The sequence below is a fragment of the Larus michahellis genome, chromosome 1 (genome assembly GCF_964199755.1).
Source record: "Larus michahellis chromosome 1, bLarMic1.1, whole genome shotgun sequence".
In the NCBI taxonomy this organism is placed as follows: domain Eukaryota; kingdom Metazoa; phylum Chordata; class Aves; order Charadriiformes; family Laridae; genus Larus; species Larus michahellis.
This window is the reverse complement of record NC_133896.1, coordinates 12474353-12500850: the sequence shown is the minus strand read 5'-3', so window position 1 is coordinate 12500850 and position 26498 is coordinate 12474353. Positions and strand designations below refer to the sequence as shown.

The 26498-nt window shown below is 39.7% G+C and overlaps 1 protein-coding gene across 1 annotated transcript; it reads right to left on the bottom strand.

Moving 5' to 3' along the window:
- Positions 1 to 26498, bottom strand: GNAT3 (G protein subunit alpha transducin 3). Its single transcript, XM_074572621.1, has 8 exons — positions 26381 to 26498; positions 19505 to 19547; positions 13945 to 14086; positions 10312 to 10469; positions 6246 to 6374; positions 1940 to 2069; positions 1580 to 1733; positions 1 to 241 (listed from the first exon to the last, which is right to left on the bottom strand). Exons 1-8 carry the CDS (start codon positions 26496 to 26498, stop codon positions 51 to 53), a joined length of 1065 nt encoding a protein of 354 aa, XP_074428722.1. The 3' UTR covers positions 1 to 50.

Below are 26498 nucleotides of genomic sequence, written 5' to 3'. Positions count from 1 at the left end.
GAGGAAAGTGGACGGACATGAAGTCAGGCTATGAGCAAGGGAATGAATGGCTAGAAAAGCCCACAGTCTTTCAGATTTTCTTTGATTATTATGTCTGTGACTGCATCAAATACAAACTTGACATTCTGGGTGTCGGTGGCACATGTCAAGTGAGAATATATCTCTTTATCCTGTTTCCTTATGTTCAGGTCTAGGAATTGTTTCTTGATGTAATTTCCAGCATCTTCAAATGTATTGAGTCCTAGTGGAGAAAACAGTAAAAGAAGACACGTTTCAGCTGGTACATCCTCACAGCTGCTAAGAAACAGGAATTCTTTTTTTCTTTTTTTTTCCCTTTCTTTCTTTTCTTCTTTTTTCTAAAGGGAATTAACTTCATGCATTAGATATGAAAATTTTGTACCTAAACTGCCCACCTAAATTTAAATTTCAATGCCTAACCAGAAGTTCTCATTTCTGAAGTGAAATGCTCCTGAGTAAGTAAGTGTGAAACAGTTAAGGACCTTAGAGAGAGCAGAGAGAGAGAGAAACAGAAGGAAGAATGAAGGAGCATAAATTCAAAGGGAATCGGGTAGATAGCAGACAAAATTGGTGGGAAGTACAGAGATAAAAAATGAAGAAGGAAAAAGGGGAAAATTCAGATGCTTATATATTCAGTCACAATTTCCTTGCACTGCTTTTCTGCCTTTCGGTAGTACTCCTTTAGAACAACAGCAGGTGGGAACGCTGGTACCACGGACTCGCTGTACGTCCGGAGCAGGATGAGCCTCCTGGGAACAGGCTGATGCTGGGACCCTGTGCTGGCACCCATCCTGTCTGAAGCCTCAGGCAGTGCCAAGTGGAGTAGCTCCACTGAGTCTAGCACATCACATTGGATTACCCCAGTGAAACACTGAGCAATTTTGGGTTGCTGTGTTGATTTGTCCTGAGAAAGGGAGTACAGGGGTATAGGGGCTGGTTTTCAGGAAGTGCACAGAACTTATCTTCTAATGAGAATATTGTTTTAAGTGTGCTTCATTCTGGACACTCCCTGTCTCAAATACATTAGGTTAATACTAAAATGCCGACAGATTTGGGGTTTTCTCTGTCGCTTTCTGACATAGCCTCATATATATTCTCTTGCATCAGCTGGGAACAGCTGCTGGTTTTTATTTCCAGGAGATGCTACTGTGATATACGAAAAGAGGCGGACTTCCTTTATGGAATGGTTTTTCAAAACAGGAACAAAACATTTAGATTCAGTTATTTTGTGTGCGAGTGATAAGCCACTGACTTGTACTGAAATATTGGCTGGGTTCATCACTTCTAGTTCTCTCAGCTTCCTGTACCACCGATGGAGAGAAATCAGCACCTCCAGAGAGAGGTGACCCCAGCCTAAGCTAAGCATCATGAGTAGGTGAGATGAACTGGATTCTGGCCATGTCTGTCCCAGACCATTCTTTTGAAAGAAAGGCTAGATGCTTAGATAAGATGTTTAGTATTTAAATGGTTATATATAGGTGACCTGAGTCAAACTCAATCTTTAACGCATGGCCTACGCTAATCATCTGAATGTATTTTCTTCTGAAAACCCCAAACTTACCGTTATACTCAGGAAAGCAGATATTCAGATGAACTTTTGTTATTTTCTCTTGAAAGAGGTCTTTTTTGTTTAGAAACAGCACAATGGAAGTGGCTGCAAAGCACTTGTGGTTGCAGATGCTGTTGAACAGCTGAAGGCTTTCATGCATTCTATTCTGTTGAGAGGCAAAAGGTAAACAGGAGAGACTGACAAATCTCATCCCCATATGTCATTTTTACTGTAATGTTCTTTACTGGCAAGAACCAATACGGCATAATAGCCTTTAAATGGTTATCAGGGAACAGGAATAGTTCTGATATGCCATCAGAAAGTACATTAAAACTTAGCAGGAAAAAGGGTTGTTTGTCTCTTCTGACTCACCACTTCTTTATCTTCCACCAGAACCGTGTCATAGGCGCTGAGTGCAGCACAGAATATGATGCAAGTAACTCCCTCAAAGCAATGAATCCACTTTTTTCTCTCTGATCGCTGTCCACCCACATCAAACATCCTTTGCAGAAAAAATAACATATGTACAATGTAAGCACACTAACTAATAAGGATGCAGTCATGCTGTTAATGTGCAGAGTGCAACTGGAGATGAATGGCAATCAAAAATCCAGCTTTTCCAAATACTGGTCTGTTTCTGTTCCAACAGGTCAAGGAGTACTATGTATTATTTACGGCTTTGTAGTGGGCATAAAATGAAATGTAAAGGAAAAAAAAGAAATACCTGCATATAGGAAATATATTCAGTACTTCCATGTGGCACTCCATGCTGAGGAAGTGGGGCTCTGCGGAAGAGCTCAGGGCAGGCAAGAGTTTATTCAGGACAGAGTTCATACATGAAACGTCCACAAAAGGCCCTCAAATCTGCAGTCTTTTGTTACTTAATAGTTTTTCTTGTAGTCAGCTGCCACATTGATCAATAAGGCATATGACTGGAAGCTGGTCACAGGTTGGCGCGTTGGTTATATTTAATGGGCTGGTGTAGATCTATATTTAGTCATCTATTTGTCGCCCTGGTGCGATCCCTTAGCTAGTGATCTGCTGTGTAACCTGCAGCATGTGTTTGTGTGTCTGTGGACTCTGCCCTATCAATCTCATTAGTCGCTGTTTAAGCAGCAGTTCATGGGGAGCAGGAATCCCTTCATCTGTACAGGGGAAAATGTAGGGCTGACCTCCTCAATTTCCTTCAGTCTTTGCCAGAAATTACTACCTTTGGGTAGAGTCATATGAACTTTTTATGGACTCTGTATATGAGTTCCAAAGCCAACTGAGCATACCTGGCTTGGACCTACTTAGGGCCCATGTTAGAGCCCAACTGAAACGGAGCTGTCATCAAAGCTACCATTGTTCTGCTTAGCACTAGCTTTGCAAATTCCCACTTACATTTGCAGTTCTTCAGTGATAAGGTATAGGGCTTTCTTTTCACTATTTTTCTGGCATAAAAGGTGCCAAACTTGAACATCTTTCAAGCGTATTAGAAAGGAGAAAAAACATGTAAAAAATCAAATTTATCCTACCCTTACTTTTTCTGTTTCCTTGTGTGCATGGTGACTTTCCCCTGTGCTGCCTGTTATTGAATTTAACTGTAAAACCTAATCCCCTGTTGCATTATCCCTTCCTTCAAGAAAATGCATTAGATCTTACTCTGTGGATATATCTCCTGCAGTATCTGGAAATTAAACGAGAGTCAGTTTTTATAGCAGTGAAAATATTGGGGTTCAGTACGAAAAAATCATGTCAGTAATAAACAGAATGAGAATAATTTGTTACTGAAACACCATTTTTTGGAGTATATTGATCCTGTTTTCTTCACCATCAGCAATGCAGCTGATGGAAACAAAGGTTATTGTTTATAGTTCTTCATCCTGCATACAAGAAATGAAACCCTTCCCAGTGCTCGTGATGAACCGTTTCTGCAGCTGAGGGGTAATTAGAGAAAATTATTTTTTTTCCTAGTACATTTCATCTCTTTGTCTGATCATTGGGTGTCTATAAATGTGAATTATTAGGAAATCAGGAAGCTGTTGTGGAGCAAGATGTTGGTAACAGTAATGGCATTCTTCCAAGCCTATCTTCCCTGAGTTCTGTATGAACGAGGTCAGTATGAATAAAGCATCTTGACTTTTGGCTGTGATTTGTCCCCAGAAGTCACCTGCCATTACATGTCTTCCTTGATTAGTGGTATGTATCTCTGAAACCAGCGTTGGGGGAGGGGGTGCGAAGCTTCAAAATTTAATTGCAGTAAAGTTTTGCAAGCATACATAATTGTATGAATCTTTATTCACTTCCTGCAAGCTTTTAGCTTATGGCCCTGTGAATATTCATGAGAAGTCAATTAAAATAGGACAAGATCAAGGCCAGAGGCAGTTTTTGTTGTATTAACCTTAGTTTGTTTAGCTCTTTTCATGTCAGCCCAAACTTAACATATGAACATGTAAAACTGATTTCCCTCTGTGAGTGGTAGAAAACGTATTTCTGAGATGATCTTTTTCTTTTACCAAGACAGTCAAAATTAGTCTTGAAAGCTCTATATTTTCCCAGTACTGCTCTTGGAAAACTTAGCTACAGATATGGGACTAGCTGTATATTCATTTGTCCTAATGGTACATATAGTGAGACCTGAAGATTAAAATAAAGCTTGCCTGATTGCAGTCGACTCTCCCTAGCACGGCAATGGAAATGACAGCAGAAAAAGACCTATGAAGATCAGACCTCCTTTTAAAATATTTGAGTATGTTCTGAGCTCTGGAAATTAAAGTCAACATTAGTGAAATTAATTGAAGGGTGCAAGCAAGCTAAATTGCAGCCAAGTAACTACTAAGAAGATAGCAAATAACAGGAGATGTTATCTATGCGCTGCAATTCAGTTTCCTGGAGCAGTACTGGGATTTAGACTTTTAACTGCACAGATACAAAATGTTTTCTGCCTCATTCAGTTCAGAAGAGGGACAAGTGTTTAGTGAATGAGGCATCTGTTCATGTTGTCTTTTTATCCATGTACGGCTTGTGACCCTGAGCCTCATTGAAGTACATCAACCAAAACTCATTCTGAATGTGGAAGTGTTCCTCTCTTTATAGATGTTTCTGTGGTACTTACCAAACTAAGTGCAGAGTCATCAAGATCCCCCAGCTGCTTTGCATTGCGCTGGCAGTGCAAAGTAGCAGTAACTGGCTGGTTAAGATGGATTTATAGCTGCTCTGCTTCCCTGTAGCAGCTCAAAACTCTCAAACTATTTCGTAGTGATTTTACCTTGTATTCCTCAAGTGCCTAAAGCCACTAGTGAATTTACTCACATAACACTACTGTGATGCATAGCAGAGAGGCTAAACACAGTGGGGTTTGTGGTTTTGGTGGCGTTAGGGACCCTCCTCTTGTTTACACTCGCTCGGGTAACTTAATTCTCAGTTGTGCTGCATTTCAGTTGGACCTAGACACCAATTCTGATATTCTAACATCAGGACTGGTAGCATTCACGTCAAAGCGGGTTTGCATTCTGATGATTTCTTTCTCCATCCTGATTTTATTTCTTGCATAAACTATGGTCCTATGGTCGTAACTGAAGGTGCTCAGATTTCCAATGTATGAAGCTGTCCGGAAATAGGTTATTAAGAGAAAAAGAAGATGGTGTCCGTGACACTGCACCGTAGCAAGTGATAAGTGAGTAAGTGGGTAAGGGCTGAATTTTCACAAGTGATTAGTGTATTAATAGGTGATAATAATTTATTTGTAGGGCATCTACTTCAGAATCTTGGTTTGCATGTGTAATCTCTGTTGTGTCAAAGCATCTTTGTGGTAGCATAGGTGGTTTGGGGGATGTTTAATTGCCACATGAGGAGAAAAAAAAAGAAGCCCAATGAAAAATGTAGAAGTTATAATCCTGGTTCTTTATACATCTTTCTGTCTCTACAGACAGTTTCTTGTCTAGACTACATTCCTCAATATGCACCCCAGCCTTTAAATTAAAAATTAGAGGGAATTCAGTCCATAGAGAAAAGCATTATAGAACACTGAAACTATCATAATTCATTCAAATACATTTTCATGTGGAATTAGATGTTTTTAATTGGTTCACCAAGCATAACAAAATGTTGAGTATCTGAAAGTGTCAAGTATTTTCAATCCAATTTCTCAGAGACGTTATTTTCAAGATCTTCTGAACATTTCGTCTTAAATGAGCGGGAAGGCATGCATGCTAATACTGAAATTTCCCATGGGACAGAAATTATTATTTTTTGCCAACTGTAATGCATTCCAGTGTTAAGAGCAGTTATTTCCATTCTCAAAAGAAGAGAGTGGAAAGTTGAGAGTGCATGCAAATTAGTAGTCATCGAATATTTTGCATGCTGTTAAGGACATTTAGGTAGGCAAATTTTATAAATGTCACAAACAATTATTCAAATGGCAGGATACAAATAATGCTTTTTAGACACTTACATATGTAAAAATGTCCTTTTAGAACCAGATATTCTGAGATGTCTTAATAACGGCCCATTATATGCTTCAAGCTGGAGTATTGGTACTAAAATATCTTGCTTTTTTGGCTGTTTCAAAATATTAAATGAGGGGATTCAAGGATATCACAATGGGATTACCAATTTTATAATAGGTCAATATCTTTGAAAGAAAATACTTAAGAAAGATAAAACCACAGAAAACTGACAAATGTGGCTTTCATACCTGAAGTTCAGGTCTTTGAAAGAAAACTGAGTCTCTATAATCCCAGTTGTTTTCACTCGGGAGTGCAAAACATCTTGCTCACTGGGCACATAGTCCAGCCTTGCCAACCTGTCCAAATCGTTGAGGTAGCTAAGGAGGGTAAAAAGAAAAGAAACGGTGGTTGAATGGTGAGTTCAAAAGGTGACGTGAACATGACATCATCACTTCACATTGAGGTGCTTTTAAATATTTTATGTAAATTACGCATTTAAATACAACACTGTACAATCTAGATTCATAATCCAAAGCCTTTGTTTTTTTTCCCCTTGTATACAGAAGTGTAATTTGTTGGATATAATAAACATATTTCTGAGAATTTCTGTTAAGGAAAATCCTTATTTTCCTCAGGGATACTAAAAAAAACACCTTGTTGGGAAAGGGGTTTTATCCATTTGCTTTCAGCGAGTGGAAATTGCTACCACTGGGGAAGAACTGCAAGCATCTCTCAGAAGCAGATTGACTGGGAATGATTGCATTTTATCAGAGCTGTTGTAACAGTATCGTCCTTCCTAAGTGGAAAGGAGGACATAATGTTTTGGAGGAATTCACATTTAGGGGCTGTTTTCCCAGCAGACCTATCAGTTTACAAAAGGAAGATACATGATAATTAAAAAAAAATAATATATTTTGTAATCAAAACCAGAAGCTTCAATAAAGCTGAGGACCCCCTAGGTTCGTATTCTTACAACCCCCTGAAAAAGAGTGAATTATCTGGTTTTATGCCTGGCATACAGAGATAAAATCTGCATGAAATGAGGTGAACCAGATCTTGGAAGCCTGTTCTTGTCCTCCCACCAGCCCTTCTCCTGTCTCTTCCAGGGGCACGCAGCTTTCTCAAAATGTCTGGACAGAACCTGTGAATCCTCTGGCTGGTCTGGGGATCTGGGTAGGGTGGTTATGAACTGATGGAAGAAGAGGTGATGTCTGGGGAGCTTCCTACCTTTTAACTACCAATATTCAACTAAAGAACAAAGTCAAAAGCAAGAAACCACGCACAGTAGTTGAAGCATTTTCAAGCTTTGGGTGTTCCGGTTGGCACCTTTCCATTTGTAGCCTCTTGTCTCTGACAAACAAAACACAGTCTCTCTAATGTTTATTAGGCTTCAATGCCTTTTTTTTTTTAATTCTCTAACACAAAGTCTGCCCAGCATGAAGTTCTGCTGCTCAGCTTAACGAGATGGCTACTAAAACAGACCTCACAGTTCATTATCCTTGTCTGCAATATTTAATACATCTATAAGTAAAAAACTAAAATAAATAAAATAAAATAAATTTTAAAAAAACCTAGAATCTTCCATATGGAGATCTGTAAGTAATGCTCGGAAATGGGATTTTCTTATTTTAAGTTGAATAGACAGAATCCAGTCAGCAAGGAGTGCTGAAGTTGATCTGAGTAATTCAATGTTGCCCATTATTTGAGTATTTGAGTCCGGGAAACAATCTGTTGTGTTGTTTGTTTGTTTGTTTGTTTTAAAAAAAGCAATGTAGCTCTGATTCTCTGAGTAGGGCTTCAGGCAAACTCAACTCACCTTTGTGGAAGGTAGAAACAAAAGACATTTTGCAATTTATAAAGCACGTAAGCACTAAAATAAACACTTGTATATGAGATTCATTGTAAAGATCTAATAGGTCTTAGGCACAAATACTTCAATTCAATTCAATGCAGCCAATTGTAATTGCATTAAAAATTAGACCAAGTTAATTATCTAGTTAATGAAGCAAGAGAGGCATCTCCAGATTCTTCCTACAGCTGTAGGTAGCTCCAAGGGGACACTGCCTGCCGGCTCTGCACTGGCAAAAGAAGGAACACAAACTAGTAGGTGAGTATAAATCTGATCTTTCCTTGGCTTGAATTAGGTGACAAGAAGCCTATCCCCAGAGGCAAATGACTGAGCGAGCAAGAAGCTCCATGTGCTAGTGGTAGGTATACAATGACATTTAAAGTCACTATTTATAATCCCCATTTTGCCCCTTCTTTACCCATCACTCCATCTTAAAACAGGATTAATTCCAGGTGAGACTAAGGAAGACATTCCATCCAAATTTGACATACAGGGGATTTTCTATTATTAAGAAGAACTCATTTGTTTTTCAATTAAAACACACAGAACAAAGGCAGTGACCAAACTTCATTAGCATGAATTAATAATGAGAAGACTCAAAGATAATCCCAGAAAATCAGAGTTTACACAGTAAATCAATACTCTGTGTAGGAGCTGATTCACAGGAGCTGAGAAATAGGGGTTTGGTTTTAAAAGAAATTGAAATGTAGCATTAGAATGTTGATTGGTTTTGAACCCAGCCATTAGAAGCCCAGCAGCAAGGGCAAAAATTAAGTTGATTATAGTGGTTCATGAGCCAAAGGCTAGATTTTCAGAAGCATCAGGTACCAAAAGATGAAGACAGAGCATTAGCAGGATTTTCGGAAGCGTTCAAGCAGGTGAAAAAAGTATCACAGTTGTTCTTAATGTAACTGCAGCAATAAATAATGGTCGTTGGCTCCTTTACAGTCTGTACTAGCTCCCCTAAATACTGAAACCTATTGCAGGTTAAAACATGACACAGTCCATAGCACTGAGAGGGAATTTAGACTATCCTATCTTCTTTTCAGGCAGCAAAATCTAATCTGCCAGGCAGAGCGTATGCACTAAAATATTAGCTGGTAAACAAGTAATAAAAAATAATTTAAAAAAAAGCAGAAAAAAATACATATTACCTGGTAAACAGATAATTCATTTTTTTTTTTCTGCATTTTTTTTTTTTTTTGGTATTTCAAGAAGTGCTTTTCCTTTTTATTATGATGGCTGACTTGTTACGGGCTGGGAACTGCACTGTGGGTTGTCTGAAAGGATACATTAGGAAACAAAAGATTGCTCTGTGCTATTCCTAGAGAAATACAAGGCTGCCATAAAACACGACCAAATCAGACACAAATCAACACAGGCGATATTTTCTATGTTTAGGTATCTTGATGAAAGGTCTTCATTCTTGTTTTGAAGATATAAGCAGATGAAGAATTTTTAATATTTGAACAGTGTATCCCTTCCACTGTCCTCAATTGGTGAGCTATTGCAGCCTTCAGCGTGCCTGGCTCCTGGCCCAGCCTCTGGTCATGCCTTTCCCTGCCGAGCAGAAGGGACATCCAACACCTTGTGAGGTCTCACCCTGCAGGTGCCCTCGGCCTCTAGGAGGAGCTGCAGGAGCAGAGAAGCCTCCAGCTGCAGATCTTGGAAGATGGACCTCAGGTGGAACAACCCTCTGCCTCAGGTCTAAAATCAGACTTAGGCACTCAAGGAAAACTCCGACCCAGGTGACACCTCCCTTCTCGGTCTTGTATGAGCTTGAGGAGAAAACAGCAGAGCAAGACCACTGTAACCTGCAAGAACAGCTGTAGAAGCAACCAAATCAATGACTCCTGAAAAGTCTAAGTTTACTGACTCCATCTAAGCTAGGAGATGTACCCCAGCTGAATGGTGACCCTTCGTGGAGCCCTAGTGCCTTGGCACCTCCCAGACCACAGAAAGAGAACTGGGGCCATCGGTTGGAGAGCGGCTGCAATACCACTGACCAAGACCAGCTGGATGCTGGGATGGTAATGGCCCAGGGAACACCTGTCCAAGTAACAGGATTAGTTTAGAGGAAGGTTTTTATAGTTTTTTCCAGACTTACGTTTAGCAACTTGAAATGTATATATTCAAAGTACAACTCTAGGTAAAACCTAAACTGTTTCAATTCACCTTCTCCCTAATTTTGTCAATCTTAGAATTAAAGAGAGAACAGATGACTTTTTTTTTTTTTTTTACAGTTTAAACAAACTCACAGAAACAAGTTGTTCCTTGTTTTCACTTGTTTCCTTTGGTTAACCATTTCTGATCTATTATAAATATTAGCAAAAAGAACTCATTCTTTTTCAGGTTAATGAGCAATAATTTGCATAGCATGAAGAAGAGTTCTTGTCACAAGCGTTCCGATGCTGCCTGTTACGGTAGTGGCCGGCTGTTCAGCACCTGCAGCTGGTGTCACCTACTAGGCTGCCGAGTCGTTGAGCTGGTACTCCGCTGCCCTCGCGAAGCAGGCCTGGGTCCCACCATCGCTCCACAGTTGTTTGATGAGTTCGACCAATTCGGAAGGCAGGTCGCCATCCTCCAGGGTTGTTGCCATGTCACACAGCTTCCTTTCATCTTCCTAAAGAGAAATTTCAGTGAATATTTGTGGAAGCGCACTGTGCCCCCTCCACTTCCTTGAAGATATGCTTGGCTTGCAATGAGTTGGCAGGAGCAAAATTTCTCATTTTCACTGATTTTTCCAGGTAGCTGTGCTCGCCTGTGCATGTGAACATCCTTTTACAAGCTCACTTCCCTTTAGTTAGTGCCAAGGTTAGACTGAAGTCGTGATACACAGAGATTTTCCTCTTTTTATTGATGTGTTTTGTTCATACAAGGACTCAGTTTCATCTTACCAAAGGTGTTCACAAGAGGTCCAACTTGGAAGGAAGCCTTTTATTGTAAGAGAGAACAATGGGTTATCAAAAAATAAATAAAAAGAATATTTAAAGTTTAAACGTATTATAACTACATCAAAGCAGAAATATATAGCTAAATATATGTTTGAATGTATTTGGAAGAAAAAAATTCTAGCTTTAGGCCACAGTGAGAAATATGGCAAAATGAATATAACTAGTGAATGCATTTCCCATATGTTTTTTTTATTTGAGGAAGAAGAAACCTGTAACTGAACAAAATCCCAAATACTTTAAATGCATTATTCTGTAATTTCTTCCTTTTGCAGTCAATCCAAAAAGACTTCAAGTAATCTATTACACTAAAAAAGTTTCTTTTCAGTGTTTAACAGCTTAGGAATGTACTGTAAATAAAGACCCTGATTAAAATAGGGTCATTTGATACACTGTCACAGCAGTGGGTAATTATAGAATATAATTCCTTCCTAGCCGTATAAGTAGACAACTGAAGTGACTTACAGTCAATAGTTGCAAAAGTATAAATGGATTCTGACAGGCACTGTTTTGGCAGGGAGTATGTTTTATTCAAAAATAGAAAGCATCTTCACAATAATGTGTAACAAATTTATCTTAGGAATGCACTGTATCTTTATGTTTCAATAGAAATTGCGGTTTGTGGAAACTTTGTAAAAGTCAGAGACTGATAAAAAAGAAAAAAGTGCAGGTTTTCTAAAATATTGGAGAAATTGAGTTAGCATGGAGAAAAAGAAAAAAAAGGGGGGGAAAGAACCACAAGAGAATTGCCTTCATTTGAAAGAGGAAGGAGGACAGCCGTACTACTGCCCTTCTACGTTAAACACCACTGACTCCATTCCACCCTCCCATCCTCTCGCTCGGTGCAGGCATTGGCAGACCTGAGTCATGCTTTCTCCTGTGTGCCCCACATTTGTCTCCAGGGACGCTGTCCCGGGCACACACTTGTTCAGCCTCAAGATAAGGGTTGGAATGTTCTGTCCTTCAAGATATCACATATCATTTAATGATTATAGCTATCCTCCGACGATGTTGGATTTGTTGGTTGAATAGCCTATAACGAGAAGCCTTGAGCTCAGAGCCTCCAGGTGTATGGTAAATGTCCATTGATTATTATGCAAAAGGTGGCAACCGTGGATTTTGGTGCTTACGTAAAAAAGGAAGATAGCGGCAGATTGAAGTTATCACAACCTTGATTTATATAGCGTTTTGTTTCTCTCTGGCATTTAGACAGACTTCAGATGATTTTCATATTAAAAATAGATTGCAATGATGCTTTAGGAAGAAAAACAATACCCCTGTCAACTGAACAGATGTTGTTTGAAATGTCGTGCTGAGGCACTTCCAGGACCACTTAGAGATATTTGCAGGTAGTCCTGGAACACGGATAAACCCATTGCTTTCGGGCCCAAGATAAGCCCAGTTTTTGGGCTAAATCGTAGAATCATAGAATGGTTTGTGTTGGAAGGGAACTTAAAGATCATCTTGTTCCAACGCCCCTGCCCAGAACACAGTAAGAATGAAGTCCAGATGAAATCAAAGCAAGTATCAAAACAACTCAAGCTTATCAATGACTTATGATTTTACAGAAAATGTACACTAAGTTTGTTTTTGGAAGAAAGGGCAATGTTTAGTGGTGATTCAAATAAATGTGATCAAAATTTCTGTTTTCTTAAAAAAATATTATTCTTATGTGTTTCTGGTGGAAAAGGAGGCAAGGACTGCGATTATTTTATACAGGTGCATTCAACTGTATAAACTGGCCTATTTTGCCAATGATGGTAGGAGTGGGCTTACTGTGCTATAAATGATAAACTTACAAAGGCTGTATTTTCTGCCTTTGGTTGTATATAATGCTAAGAAACGAACCAGACTATTTAACAAAAGTTTTCAATTCCCAGTTCCCCAGGCTGTGAAATCCCTTGAAAATAACGTCTATGAAACTGACATAGATGATAGATGATGAGTGACCATGTATAAACCTCTCGGAAAGCTTGGTAGGGCTGAGAAAAGAGGCTGAAGTACCAGGGCACAGGCACAACATATCTCAGTTCTAGATGGCAGTGGATGTTAGAGGCTGATCCAGGACCTGTGGCTGGGTGCCGCAAGGTTCAGCTGTTTTAGGCCATGTGGACTGGTAGATGGGTCCTTATGGTGTCTATCACAATTAAGGAGACCAGGCCAAATTGCAGCAGATTCACATGGGCCTATTTTCTGTGGGCTGCCTTTGGGCACCATTGGGTTTGTTTGAACAACTTGCATTCATGGACCCTTAAAAAGAACACAGTAAGAAAATATTTAGTTTCTATTTTGTCAAATGACTGTATGAGCTTTAGTAACCTCTGAAGGATTTGTTTATCATTTTTTAGGTCAAAATATCACATGTCAGTGTAATGAAATGTAGACGTCTGGAACAAGAAAAGCTCTTTCAGATAAGCAGATGTAATAAACCCCTAGGGAACAGCCAGAATTCACTAAAACTGGAACCAGCTGATATTCTGACAGAAATTCTCAGCAAGGTCTGAATTACAGGGAATAGACTAAATCATTGCACTGAGAAGAAAGGTATGTGTTTTTCCCTGTCCCTGAAAATTCAGCGTGATTGCCAGAAGAGAGCAGGTCTTCTTACTGTGGCTCTTTCTCTAGGCGCTTGTGCCTAGTCGCTAACTGTGACGGGGAGGTCGGACTCCACTTCTCCGCAGTGCCAGTACGCCAGCGCTGCTGCTCTGCAACGGAGAGATCTCTGCTCCAGGAGCAACGCCAAACCGAAATATTCCCAACATGTCTAGATGACCCTTCCTTACATGGCTGAGCCCCAGGGTTTGTTCGTAAAAGGAAAATATTTATTACATTTCCCAATAGCAGTAAGTCAGTCACTAAGCGGCTAAGAAAAGGTTCGTTTTCTTTTTTCTTTCGTATGTCTTTGCAAGTTGCACAGTTCTTTTGTAACGAACAAAATGGCAGTTTATGCAAAGGTAGACCTCACGCATCAATCTTGAGAAAATAAAATTAAGTAAGGACGTCTTGTCGCATATCACTCAAGCAGTACTTAGTTTCCACTGTCATAAAGCAAATACTGAACCCTCTTTGTCCTACTAGTCTCTGCTATTATATTACAAAAAAATTGTATTCTAATGCCTATTTCAAGAGGAAGGGTGTCATACTCACAATTCTAGCTGGGTTTTCGTAACTGATTCCTAACTTGGTCATTGCTTTCACGATAGACAAGATAGACTGCACTGTGTTACTGTAAATGACAGGTCTGAACTCCATGCGTTCCTGGTAGGTGAAGCCATCTTTATGGATGATCCTGGTGCAAAAATAGAAAACAAAAGGGATGCATTAAAAAAAAAAAAAAAGAAAAAAATAAAGTAATGAAAAGTTGAATCAGATGCTTTTGTGGTCAGTGTGAGAAAGAACTGAATCCATCTGGCCCTCTGAAAAGCATTTATCGATGGTTGATCTGCCTTTTCTGCTGGAACAGGTAAACAGCAGTTTCTGCAACTATGTGAGGTTCAATTTATGAGGCTAGGTTTTGACTTCCCAATCTGAGTGAGCAGGTTTGTATTTTTGCGTTATGGGTCAATATAAGATAATGTATGAATCCAGAATAAGACACAGGCCCATTCCTGTGGATACAGGGCAAGATGCATAACTGGACTTAGGTCCCAAATCTTTTATCGGAATCTACCATGTTAGTCATGGGCTGTCACATTGCTTGTTTAAGCCCTCCCATTTTTATCCAGAATCTTACCTAGAGTAGAAAAATTATTGCAAAAAATATTTATACTCTAGGTAAGATTCTGTGAGTTACTTCCACAAGACAACAAACAAAAAAATCTTAAATGCTTCTCCGTACAATTTCTAGATATTGAAATGTGTTGCTTTTATTGCCTATAGGCTTTGGGTACATACGTATTACTCCAGAGAATTTGGCCTGTATTCCAGAGGACAAAGAACCTTAGCAGTCAAATTCAATTAATCTAATTCTGACAGAGGGATTATAATTTCATAAGCCTCCTTGACTGGAGAACGGCATGGGGTTAAAGTTCTCCAAGATCAGCGTGCAGATGGTATCATGACTCAGAGACAACTTTTTCCATGAGCTGTGAAAAAGTATGAAAACCTCACCCGTTTTGGGGTAGCGTACTCTCAATGAACGACACCAAACTGCTTTGGCTGCTGCTGCAACCAAGGCTCTGTTCTTCCTCACCTCAGTTGTTCAGGGATGAAGGCATGTTATTAAATGTCTCTGGGGTTTGGGGTTTGTTTTTCCCTGTCTCTTGCCGGAGATGCAGTCTGAAAAAAGCTATACAAGCAGAAAGGGGTGGCGTGAAAGGATCTGACAGGTTAGCCCAGAATGAGTAGAGGCGTGTGTCCTGGGGAGACTTTCCCATTCAAGGGGAGAAGTCAGCCCTGTCAGAAAATAATCCATTCACACATAGAGAGAAGACCCGGATCATCATTGAATGTGCAGGAGTCTTAAGATCCCTCTGACTTATGGATGTCAGAAAATTCAAAAGTTGCCTTCTTGTGTCTGTAGGAATAGCATCTGTAGGAAAAAAAGGATCTCCACGTGTTTCCGCAGCCACTTCTAGACCAGGCAAATCTATAAACTCTGTTTTGAAGCTTTGGGTTTTTGAATGCTGTTTTCAGCATGAACTCAAATGAATCTGCAAGATTCAAAGGAATCCTCTTGAACTTGGGAGAGAGATAAAGGGCAGCTGTGTTATGCAGTCTGGCATACAAGTGAACCTGGTTTTGCCATCCTCTGAAATATCCATGGATCCTTGTGTCAACACAGTGATTTGAATGGAATAATGAGAATTGTTCAGATGGGAGGCTTATTCCCTTGGAGGAGTCTAACGTAGCTCCCTGATAATGCGCTGGATAGTCTGGATTGCTGCTTGGGCACCACGGGACATTAAACAATGTCCTGTATGTGAAGCACCACGGAGCCCAGAGCTCCCCACTGGTGTAGGTGGCCTCCCTTAACGGGCCAGATCACCTTTAATAAGAAATAATTTCAGCTGCCATCAATGTTGAACTGGGCACTGGTACTTAAGCATATTCTTCTCACTCTTACCCTTCCTACCTGTGAAAGCAGCAGCTTTTCTGTAAATAATGGAATGAAATATATAGAAACTCATACCCCATGAAGTACATGAAGTTGGTTTAACTACTTTGTGTGTCTGACAGCGGTGGCCATAACAGGATTTCTGGGGAAGATGGGTGTTTTCCTTGTGGCTGCAAAAATCTGCTGTGAGAGAGAAGGAAAGGCCATGACAGTCCACAAATGGCTATTTTATATTTTCATGCTTTCCCTTTGAAGAACAAAGGAAGGCAGAAAATAGAAGATTCTGAAATAAAAGTAGTTTCTATAATTACAGAAAGAAAGCTTGGTGTTGCTTGAGGCTTTTCATGTTGGTATTTTTTTTTGTCCTTTTTTTTTTTTTTAAAGATAATAAATTTATGTTGTCTGGCAGAAAGTATGTTAGCCAGACAGGTAAATAAGTAGTGAATTTTGCTGCTTTTATTAAAGATCTGTCATTCTTAAGGAAGGATTGTAAAACAGGCTGACATCTTGTATGGCCAGAAGGAACATTTTAGCAAATGGAATATTTTCTTCGCTGATCCTCCTCGAAAAAATAAACAGCCTTGAAAACTAAATGCAGGCATGAGGTGTTAGGCTACCAGTCATAATATCTAAATTATGTTTCTATTGGAGGAAAAAAGTTAGTCTCCTGGGTTTTTTTTTCACACAAGGAGGGCTTCTCACCAGATAGATGACATTGACTCAATCTCAACAGGCACGATAAGTTACCAAATATTTTGTTTCCTGCTTTTCATTTGCTGAATTATTTATAGCAGGTTTGTACTGCTCACTTAGGGCTTAGCACAGAAATACTCAACTTGGTTTTTAAAAGGTTAAGTCACGCATTGGAAATGATCTAGTCAGAAGCACAGAGTTCCAGAGAAGCTTTTTTTTTTTTCCCCTATTTCATTATCCCTCACAACCGTCCTAGCCTTCTTAGGGCCTTGCAGCACGTCTATATTTTGAGCATCAGAAGATATTGTGCAAAGCTCAGTGGAAGCACTTAGCTTTGATTGAAATCTTCAGTCTGGAAAGAATGAGGTTTATGAATTAGAAAATTATATTAATAGCAGTAAAATTATCCCGATTTTGGTGGAAAATTGTATTTTTTGCAAAATTATTTCTTTTGTAAGCAGCTATCAGTCTTCTCTAGAAAATGTTATGCTTCACTGAAAGAATTAATAACTAAAAGCGGGGTTTTTTACTGAAAAAAATCCCTCTTTAAAAGAAAGTCCTTGGTTGTGACAGAAAATTGACATTTTATATGAAAAAAATGATAATTTTAATGTAAAGTTTTCTTGTAAAATAGTTCATATTTGTGATCAGGTTGACAGCTCATAAATGCACAGGGCTTTACAGATAACTCTCAGCTTTACAGTTTTTCCCCCCTTCTCGGTGTTGTTAAGGATTATCAGCCTTCTTAAAGTGCTCAATTCAGAGGAACATCTTTAATCTGCTCCTACTTGAGGAAGCTTTGAGCACAATGCATTTCAATGGTTTGCTGAATAGGGACAGTCTCCTGATTGGACCTCAAAAAGAAATGAAATTATCCACCATTTAACTGGAACAAAAAAATCAGCGAAGTATTTGATGGATGGTTCTGAATCTGTCTTATTACAAAATGAGCTGCTTAAATAGTAGAACATTGCTTTTATGACATAACATTTTTTATTTAACTCTTTAAAATACGTCGATGAAGATATTAAATAGTTAGGGAACTTAAATTCAAAACAGTCTTACTGATTTTTTTTAAACAGTCTGCTTGATTTTTACACAGGAAGAGACTGGTGGATACAAAGTGGGGCCATGCCTGAACAGTTGCAATGCCTGTGTAACTTTTTTCTGTATTCAGACACATCTAGGAAGCAGACCTGGATACTGTCTATAAAAATAAAGCTTGACACAACAGCAAGATTTTAGCAGGTTACACAGTTAAAGAGGATTGTGTAAGTATGATCTCTTGCACTTTTAACAAGATTTAAACAAGATTCATGATTAGCATTTTGGCTGCCCTCAAAAGAATAACATGAATGAATTTAGTTTTCACCTGGTTTACTATACGTGAAAATATTGTGATAGTAAATTGTAAATGGGGACAGACACGCACGCGTGCACACACACAAATAAATTTGACCTTCTTCTGAAGCCAGGGGAAATAAAGCTACTGACTTCAATCTTTGTGGCACCACGTGCACTTTGGACAAACATCTACAAGTATTCTTGCAGTAGATTTATGGTGCAGCCACAAGATCACCCTAACCAGATGCTCAGTCCGAATTTGAACTGGGATTTCGGCATTTGAGCTTCTGCAACCTGTTTTTTCCCAGATTGGTTGTTGTATGTAAACTTTTTGGGGTGATACTTTCCTTGCTAACAGCAGTTCTCATGACTGTTCCTACCCAAGCTAGATGGTGGGCAGCAGCTGCTCACTGTGTAGGCTGGTGGCTAAATATGCTTTCACCTGGCCTGGGGGAGATCTGAGAACTGACCTCTGGCAGGAACTGGAATAAGACAGTGGAGACCAAGGATGATCTACAGAGGCCAGTTTGGAGGGGGAAAAAAAAAAAAGACTTTGCACTATTTTACAATGTGAATCCTTCAATATTTTCTCCTCACATCATACGTAAATAAACTGTGGAACTACTTGCCGTAGAATATTGTGGATATTATTAGAATCACAGAATCACAGAAGTGCCTAGGTTGGAAGGGACCTTTCAGATCATCAAGTCCAACCATCAGCCTAACTCTGACAAAAAACATCACTAAACCACATCTCTAAGCACTATGTCTACCCGTCTTTTAAACACCTCCAGGGATGGTGCCTCAACCACTTCCCTGGGTGGCCTCTTCCAATGCTTAATAACCCTTTCGGTGTAAAGATTTTTCCTAATATCCAATCTAAACCTCCCCTGATGCAACTTGAGGCCATTTCCTCTTGTCTATTGCCTGTTACTTGGGAGAAGAGACCAACCCCCACCTCTCCACAACCTCCTTTCAGGTAGTTGTAGAGAGCGATAAGGTCTCCCCTCAGCCTCCTTTTCTCCAGGCTAAACAACCCCAGCTCCCTCAGCCAGTATTAGTTTACATTGGTTCAAAAAAGACTCAGGAGAAATGTAGGCATGAATTAACTGAGGGCTACTAAGCACAGTGGTGCCGTCTCTGGTTCAGGATGGTGCCTGAGTCACAGGTCAGCAGATGCTACCAGGGTGTCCAGCGCATGTATTGCTGTGTGTTTCCTTGTCTGGTCTGATGACCTTCTGCAAACATCCTTCTTTAGCTACTGCAGGAGGCAGGCTGCTAGGTTAGGTGGATCTGCCATGGCTGGTTGTCTCATGCATTCATGTTCTCACTACAGTTCTGTAACTCCTACCAAAGCCAATGGAGAAGCTTCCCTGGTCTTCAGTAAAGAGTTGGACCAGTGCATGATTTGATCGGACAGATTTGATTAGCAATCCAGCTGTATGTCTTAGTCACTTTGTGTTTTTCTTTATGTGGTTGAATGAGAACTTGATTTGAATGATGTTTCTTTGCATTTTATTCAAATAAGCATAAATATTGTAATATGACATTTGCTAGATAGCTCACACTACGAATACCAAATTCAACAACTGATGTGAATATTCATATACTTACTTCATTTGCTTTACAATAGTGCTCTTTCCTGACTCTCCAGCACCTGCAGAAGGGGAATGTTGAGAAGATGTGATTGATACATGAATAAGTGGCAAGTATTAAAAATAACTCTCTGGAACGCAGAATTTTGCAACCATGAAGACATACAGATTTTTTAGATCCCCATTGTACTAACTATAACCCTCCCTAGCGTCCATTCAGACTTAAAAAGAATGAAATCTTGGTAAAAGTATTAATTCTGAAAGGGAAAGGGACATTTTAAAAGAAAGGAACCTTCACTCAATTAAGGGAAAAATATAGACCTTTTAATTAGCAAGGAAATACAATATGGGTCATATTTTGATTCCATCCCTGGCAGACAGGCAGAAAGATGTGAACAAACTACAGCTTCTGACAGTCTCCCGTTCATTACATGATTTGTAGCTGCTCATTTAATGTGTATCAAGACCTTTCGTAAGCCAAACCAGCCAGTTTCATGCTCTCTAGCCAGCCTCTGAGCAACTGGAAAAACAGAGCGTGGAGACTTGCATGTGGTCTAGCTCATGGTGCGGAGGCAGCACATGAGCAAGTGTCTTGACACCAGTCTTTTGTCAGTTCCTTTGCCCTGTGGTCTTCTGCTACGAAGCAGTGTGGCTGTAAGGGTGAAACCTGCAGAGCAGTGCCACAGATCCAGCTTGGTGAGGATTCCGCAAGAAATCCCTGTAGCTGGCAGGGAGGTTCAGGACTTTGTTTGCACAGCCAGTTGCAGAACTAGGGCATAGGTTTGATCAGATTATGTACGATTAATTTGCTCTTCTTATCTCATGGAAAGTGAGTAATCACAATGCAAACCTTCTCCATCATAAATCAGGGCCGGTGACTATCATTCTAACTTCTGTCAGGGAGAGTGGCGAGGCTTGGCAAGAACTGCCAAACAAGAGCCAGGTTTTGAAAGCACCTGAAGAAAGGATTTAATTTTGGCTCTGAATCCACAGGAAGGGATCATCACTGCTTTCCTCTTTGCAGGTTATCATTTACCTCACTGGACGGTGTTAAATACTTTTGACAAAAGAGGAAATCTGGGGCATAGCTATTTTAACTGAGGGTTTCTTAGTGAATGGAACAAACTGATTACAGACTTTCCAAACAGATTTTGTAAAGCTAATAACATTTAAATGACAGGCATTAATTTACTCAAATGAATCACACAGACAGTAAACCATACGCAAAGCATTTTCTAAAGCCCATGATACGAACAGTAGAAAATGCGAGAGAAAAACGAGCCTATGCAAAATGGGCTGATGCTGCCATCTGCCACTGTTTGGAAAAAATGCAAATTTGCCATAGATCACCTATTATCCCTTCAATACCCTTCTGAAGAACTTGGTAAAGCCCTGTCGGTGAGGTGGCGTTTGCTACACTTTTTGTAGGGAAGAGAGCAGGCTGTACCGAGAACTCATACATTCACCTCATGGAAAAGAGCCAGGAAACATGATATAGAAATGAACCTCTCTTCCAGATCTGAAAGGCAAAGTTAAAATAGAGTGGGAGGCATAATTTATGTCTCTTGGATGCATTTTTCTACCTCTGCTCATCTTTAATTTATGATCCAGCAATGCCTTTATCTAAACAACAGATGACTTTCAGACTTTGGCTTCACTCCGGAGTGTCGTGTTAGTCGTAGCCACATTTGCACCTCAGGAAATGGGTCAGAAACAATTTACTTTGCACCTGCTTCCTTTCTTCCTCTCCCCGCCCCGTGCAGCCTGCTGCTCTGGCCCGGGCCCTGGGACAGGGCTACCTTCCCAGCCACCGCAGTAGCCTTCCGCTGGCAGAACCAGCAGCAAGGGATCATCGTGACAGCCTTGACGCGACTGCGGGTGGAACTGAAGGCAGCTTCCCTCTTAGGAGGCAGTGAAAAGGTCAATTATAATCGAGCCCAGATTTTCTGAATAAAAGACGAAAATTTAGACCAAACTTACTCCCGTCCTGAAGCTTGGAAATTTTAACTGGCTTTTGGAAAACTCTCTATCACTGTGGAGATTTATAGCTCAGTCTAATAGGAACCAGGGATAATATGCCATAGCCTGTATTTTGCATTTCACATATTTAAGATCTTGCTTTTTCAAATTTACCTCTGATTTCTCTACCTCTATTTGGATACCAAGTTTCCTTGAGATGGATAAAGGCACAGAAAATAAAGGCACAGAAATCTCAGCCAGTGCCTGAAACTCTGGCCCCGCTCCTGAAAGCTGCAGGATGTCCCCACTGCCAGTAAGGTGGATGGAAGTTTGCTCCCAGACTTCTTCCCAGAGATCACGTTCACCATGCCACCTCCACCTTCTGCGTGGTGCCGTATGCGCAGCACTCTGGCAGGCTGTAACCTGCCTCTCTTCTTGTTTTGAATATTTTGAGCAGCACCCCAAGTCCCACTATGTTTCTGGGCACGCTGGGGCTGCAGAGGAGACCCAAAAAGTGCCGTGCGGCACTGAGCTGCAAAGGAGCCATCCCCCAGCAGCCTGACGTGAGCCACCCCACTACTCCTGACGTCTTCCCTGCAGGCCACCAAGGCATATAGATGGAGCAGAAATAGAGAAAAAACTGGAGGGGCCTTGAAAGCCGGTAAGAATCTCTCAAATTGGTAGGAGAACAGAACCCAGAACATCAGCTGTAATCACAGAATCACAGAATGGTAGGGGTTGGAAGGGACCTCTGGAGATCATCTAGTCCAACCCCCTGCCAGAGCAGGTTCACCCAGAGCAGGTTCACCCAAAGCAGGTTGCACAGGAACGCATCCAGGCGGGTTTTGAATGTCTCCAGAGACTTGACATTACTGCTTTTCTAAGCAGAATTTGTTTGAATAGTCGTGGAAACTGGGGAGAGTACAAGCCCCTTTCAAGATTAGCATCTGCTGAGCTGTTGAAGAAGGTTCTTTTTATATATTAAGCTGATTTTGTGTCTCAGATCAAGAGCGATTATCTCTTTACAGTTATTATTTATGCAAAAGTAAAGGTTTGGTTTAGGAAAGTTTTCAGAAGCAAATGTAAGAAAATAAAAAAAAACCTACTGCGTGAATATGTTGTTTGAAACCTGTCTCAAAAGCTCCTGATAATGACACAGAACAGCAAAAAGCAGGAAAAGAAAATCTTCAAATTAAAATCAGAAAAGGTTTTGCACTGCTGCCTGAGCCTTGTGTGTGCTGCTCAGAGCTCTGGAAACTGTGAGCTAGACTGGGAATTGCATCTTCCTGGTCCTCTTCCCAAACTCAACAGACTTTCTCTGTGGGAGAAAGAAACTGGAGGAAAGATCTAAGATCTAAGATCTAACCGTCTTGAGGGAATAAGGTCCTTAAATGCTGCCCCACCCCCAAAAAAAGAAAATCAGTGTATTCCAGTCAATAGGATTATCAGGCCATCTTTGTGCTCAGTCTTTCCTTCCAGTGCAGGTGTTAATAATAGGAACTTAAACTTGACTTCAATACTACTGATTCATTTAACTGGTTTTAGATGTCTATACTATAAACTTCTACACCCAGACTACTTATCAGATACCTCTTATAGTCAGCGTAGAAAAATGTTTGCTACTTTAAAACAAAAAAACCCAAACATCTTCAATTTTTGTCACCCTGAAGCAGATGTTTAAATGAAATTGGGCGAGTCGTACCCTAAAAGTGAATTTTTCTCAGTAAAGCGAGCTGAAGATGATCAGCTCAAATGAGGGTGAGTTTTGTTCTGCCACTGAAAACTGTAGACAATGAGGCCATGGAGTAATACTTTGAAAATAAAGAAGTTCAAAGTTTTAATATTTATGTAAACCAAAGCTAAGTTCTTATTTCTGTGAAACATCACTGTGAGCATCAGCTGTTTTGGCCACATTTCAAATGTGCGCTGTACTTTGCACACAAGTAAGTTGCAAGCTGGCCTCCTAAAAAGTATATAAACTGCATGTGATGTGGGAGGCAAGATACGGCCCTGATTAATACAAACGAAATAAAACTTTCACCTTGGAGTTTGTTCCAGACTCATAAAACGATCTGATTTTTTGGAAGTATAAATACGTAGAGGCTGGATTTGCAGACAAGCTGGGGGGGTAGGGTAGCCTTGACATAGGAATGCCTGACACAGAGGACTTAACCCTTCTGGCTCCTGGACAACTTGTAAGGAACGTCAGCAAGTGGCATAATTTTCCCCCTCCCCCAGTTTGTATGTGCAGCTTTTATGCGTGTCTCATATAAACTGTGAATTATCACCTCAACACAGATAGTGTGTTGGCCCAAGTCATGGAACTTAACATAAACAAATGTGGTGTCTTTGGTTTCTGGAAATAATTTCATTTTTGCAAAGGGACCTATTGGAGGTTGCAAAGAGACCAGAGTAAATATTAAATAATCCCCTCAGGAAATGGTCAGAATTTTTTTTTTTTTTTTTTTTTACATTTTAAGGGTAAGAGCATAATGAGCACACTGAAAAACTTATGATATATGATATACATATCCTTTTTTTTTTTTTTTTCTGAGTATTTTCTACCAATCTGCCTACTGCAAAAGAAGCAATAGTGACATCTGGTCTGTGATAGAGAGGCAACATATGGTCCGAATGAACAGAAACCCAGGACTAGAGCAGGACTAGGCTGGTTGGCTTGAATGGAGCTGCCCTTGATTTATGAAGTGTGAAATTTGAATAATTTCCAAGATCAGCTCAGAGGTATGGTAAGATAACAGGCCCAGATCTGAACATAGTAGGTCTAATCCGCTCCTATCTGTCCATTTCACAGGTTGACTATGGAAGGGGCTATATGGTGCCCCTTATACACATTGCTTCAGCAGCTCTCTTTCCAGCTGTTCAAGAGACACTTCTACTCTAGTTGTGCAATAGGCTCGAAACTGACTCACGTTTTATTCACCTCTTGCTTTTTTAAGAACAAGAAAATTCAAGCTGTTACATCTATCATTTTTTTTTTCCCCAACCTGCTTTTTTACCAAGTCCTTGGTTCCTTGTGGTTTGTCATAACAGTTCCCAGGAGAAAAAAATCTTCCAAAACATTGCCTACTGACAAATTTGAATCTTCCTCATGAGTTACGTGACATGAATAAAGGAAGATACTATAGAATTAGACACTATAAAGAAGACTTCAGCAAAAGTATTTCAGATTCTGATGATCATCTTGTCTCATGAAAAGAATGGTTGTATACTTGATGAAGCTGAAATGTGTTCAGATTTGAAATGAATGAACTAGAAGTCTTTTTCACATAGCTTGCGATTTAGTAATTTACTGATGTTTTTTTGAGAATGTAAGATTAATAGTGTCAGAAAAAGACTGATGATATACATTGGGAAACATTAAAATCTGAAGTTCTTAATACTAAATACATGCATATGTTCTGGGAGGGGTAATTTAGTTTGTGTCCTAGTGTAAGGCGGCCTCCGGTACTACTGCCAGGAAAGTGAAGGCTTGAAGATCAAAATACCTCATGAAACTGATTATCGTATAAATTCCTTGTTATCTTATACCTCTTTATCCTATAAATTCCTCTTAAAGCATTTCTTACATCTTCCTCATGGATCAGTGTTGGATAAGGTCAGAGACAGGATGCTGGAGTAGAGGGAGCCCGGTTCTAACTCGGTATGCCGATTCCTTTTTGTAAGAGCATGTAGAAAGTATTGAAACTTTATGAAAGTTCAAAGGAAAATATCATTCTGTTTTTTGACCAACACAAGCTTGTCTCATTAGGTGAAATATTTTGTACTAATGTTGCACAGAAGATCTTTGTATTCTCCACTGGACTGAAAAGCTTTGTAAACTGCAATCGGAATACTGATGGTATGTAAAGCGTATCAAACTGCTGCTTTCCTATTCCAGAAACCTGCATCCTTGTGTTTTTCTCTTATTTCTTTATTAATAACAATAGTTAGATTCTCAGCAGGTATAAATAGACTATTTGCATAAGATACAACAGAGTTAAGCCAACTTGCTTTATCTAAGAGATACAGCCAAGTCTGAATAAATGTCAGTTTAAAAGCATTTGTAAGAATTGCAGTAACAATGGAGAAAAAATAGCAACATTTCAATGAGCAAAGGCTGTTTTTCTACTCATTTGGTGAAATCAGTGTAAACTCTCATAGCAGGCATCCTATTGTTAGAAGAAAAATATTAAGAAGGTGGCAGTGTTATTGTGCTCTTGGATATTTCTTGTAGGCTACGCAGTACCGTGGAAAAAAAGAGTAAAGAATAAAGCTGTATCAAGAAAAAAAATAATTTTTCTTTTGCCATTACACCCGCTGGCTGTTAATAAATTGATCGTAGTGTGGATTAGAAGTAGTAGTCTGTGAGAATATTCATCTATATTCATCTCATTTCATTACCTTCCATTCCGCTCTCCACAATATAACTTTTATACATCAAAAAAGGCCCTTATAAATCAATTTCTGCTTCTGTAAAAAATGAAGTGCAACAGTTTGGAAAATAAACAATATCAATACCTTGTGACACCTGTGGATTTTCTATGTAACCAGTTATCTCACTTAATCCTGCTGCAAATGAATGCTTATAGATCCATGAAAAAAAATGAAAGTCTGTGCTACGTGCTGTGTAAGTAACCATCATAACATTTATTCTAACAGTAAGTTCTTATTTTCTCAAATCTTTTCAAAGTCAAGGATCTATAATATTTAAAATTGAATACATGCAGTGACACGGCCATTTCCAGCCTCTTCCTTGTGACTTAATTTGTTGTTTCATGAGTGTTCACAACTAGAAAACATTTTGTGCATGTATTACAGGATTCTCTTCTTCAAATAAAATAGTGAGAGGTGGGAAATTCACTCTACTGAAATGTAATTCCAGAGCAAAATAACCCCTCAATGGAAAAACATTATGAGCAATTTTTATTCTATTTACCCAACAGCAGTAGTTTGACTGTCCTGGCTTCCCTCTCTGCATCTGCCTGGAGTTTCTTTTCCAGCTCTCTGGATCTCCTGGCCGACTCCTTGCTCTCAGAACTGGCTCCACTGCCCAT

Excerpts from the sequence above, each read along its gene's own strand:
- GNAT3 (XM_074572621.1), bottom strand. The coding sequence starts at position 26,498 with ATGGGCAGTGGAGCCAGTTCTGAGAGCAAGGAGTCGGCCAGGAGATCC. Across the intron at positions 10,470-13,944 it reads ACGAAAACCCAGCTAGAATT|GAAGATGAAAGGAAGCTGTG; the intron begins GTGAGTATGACA and ends ATTTCTCTTTAG. Across the intron at positions 1,734-1,939 it reads TGGTGGAAGATAAAGAAGTG|AATAGAATGCATGAAAGCCT; the intron begins GTGAGTCAGAAG and ends GCCTCTCAACAG.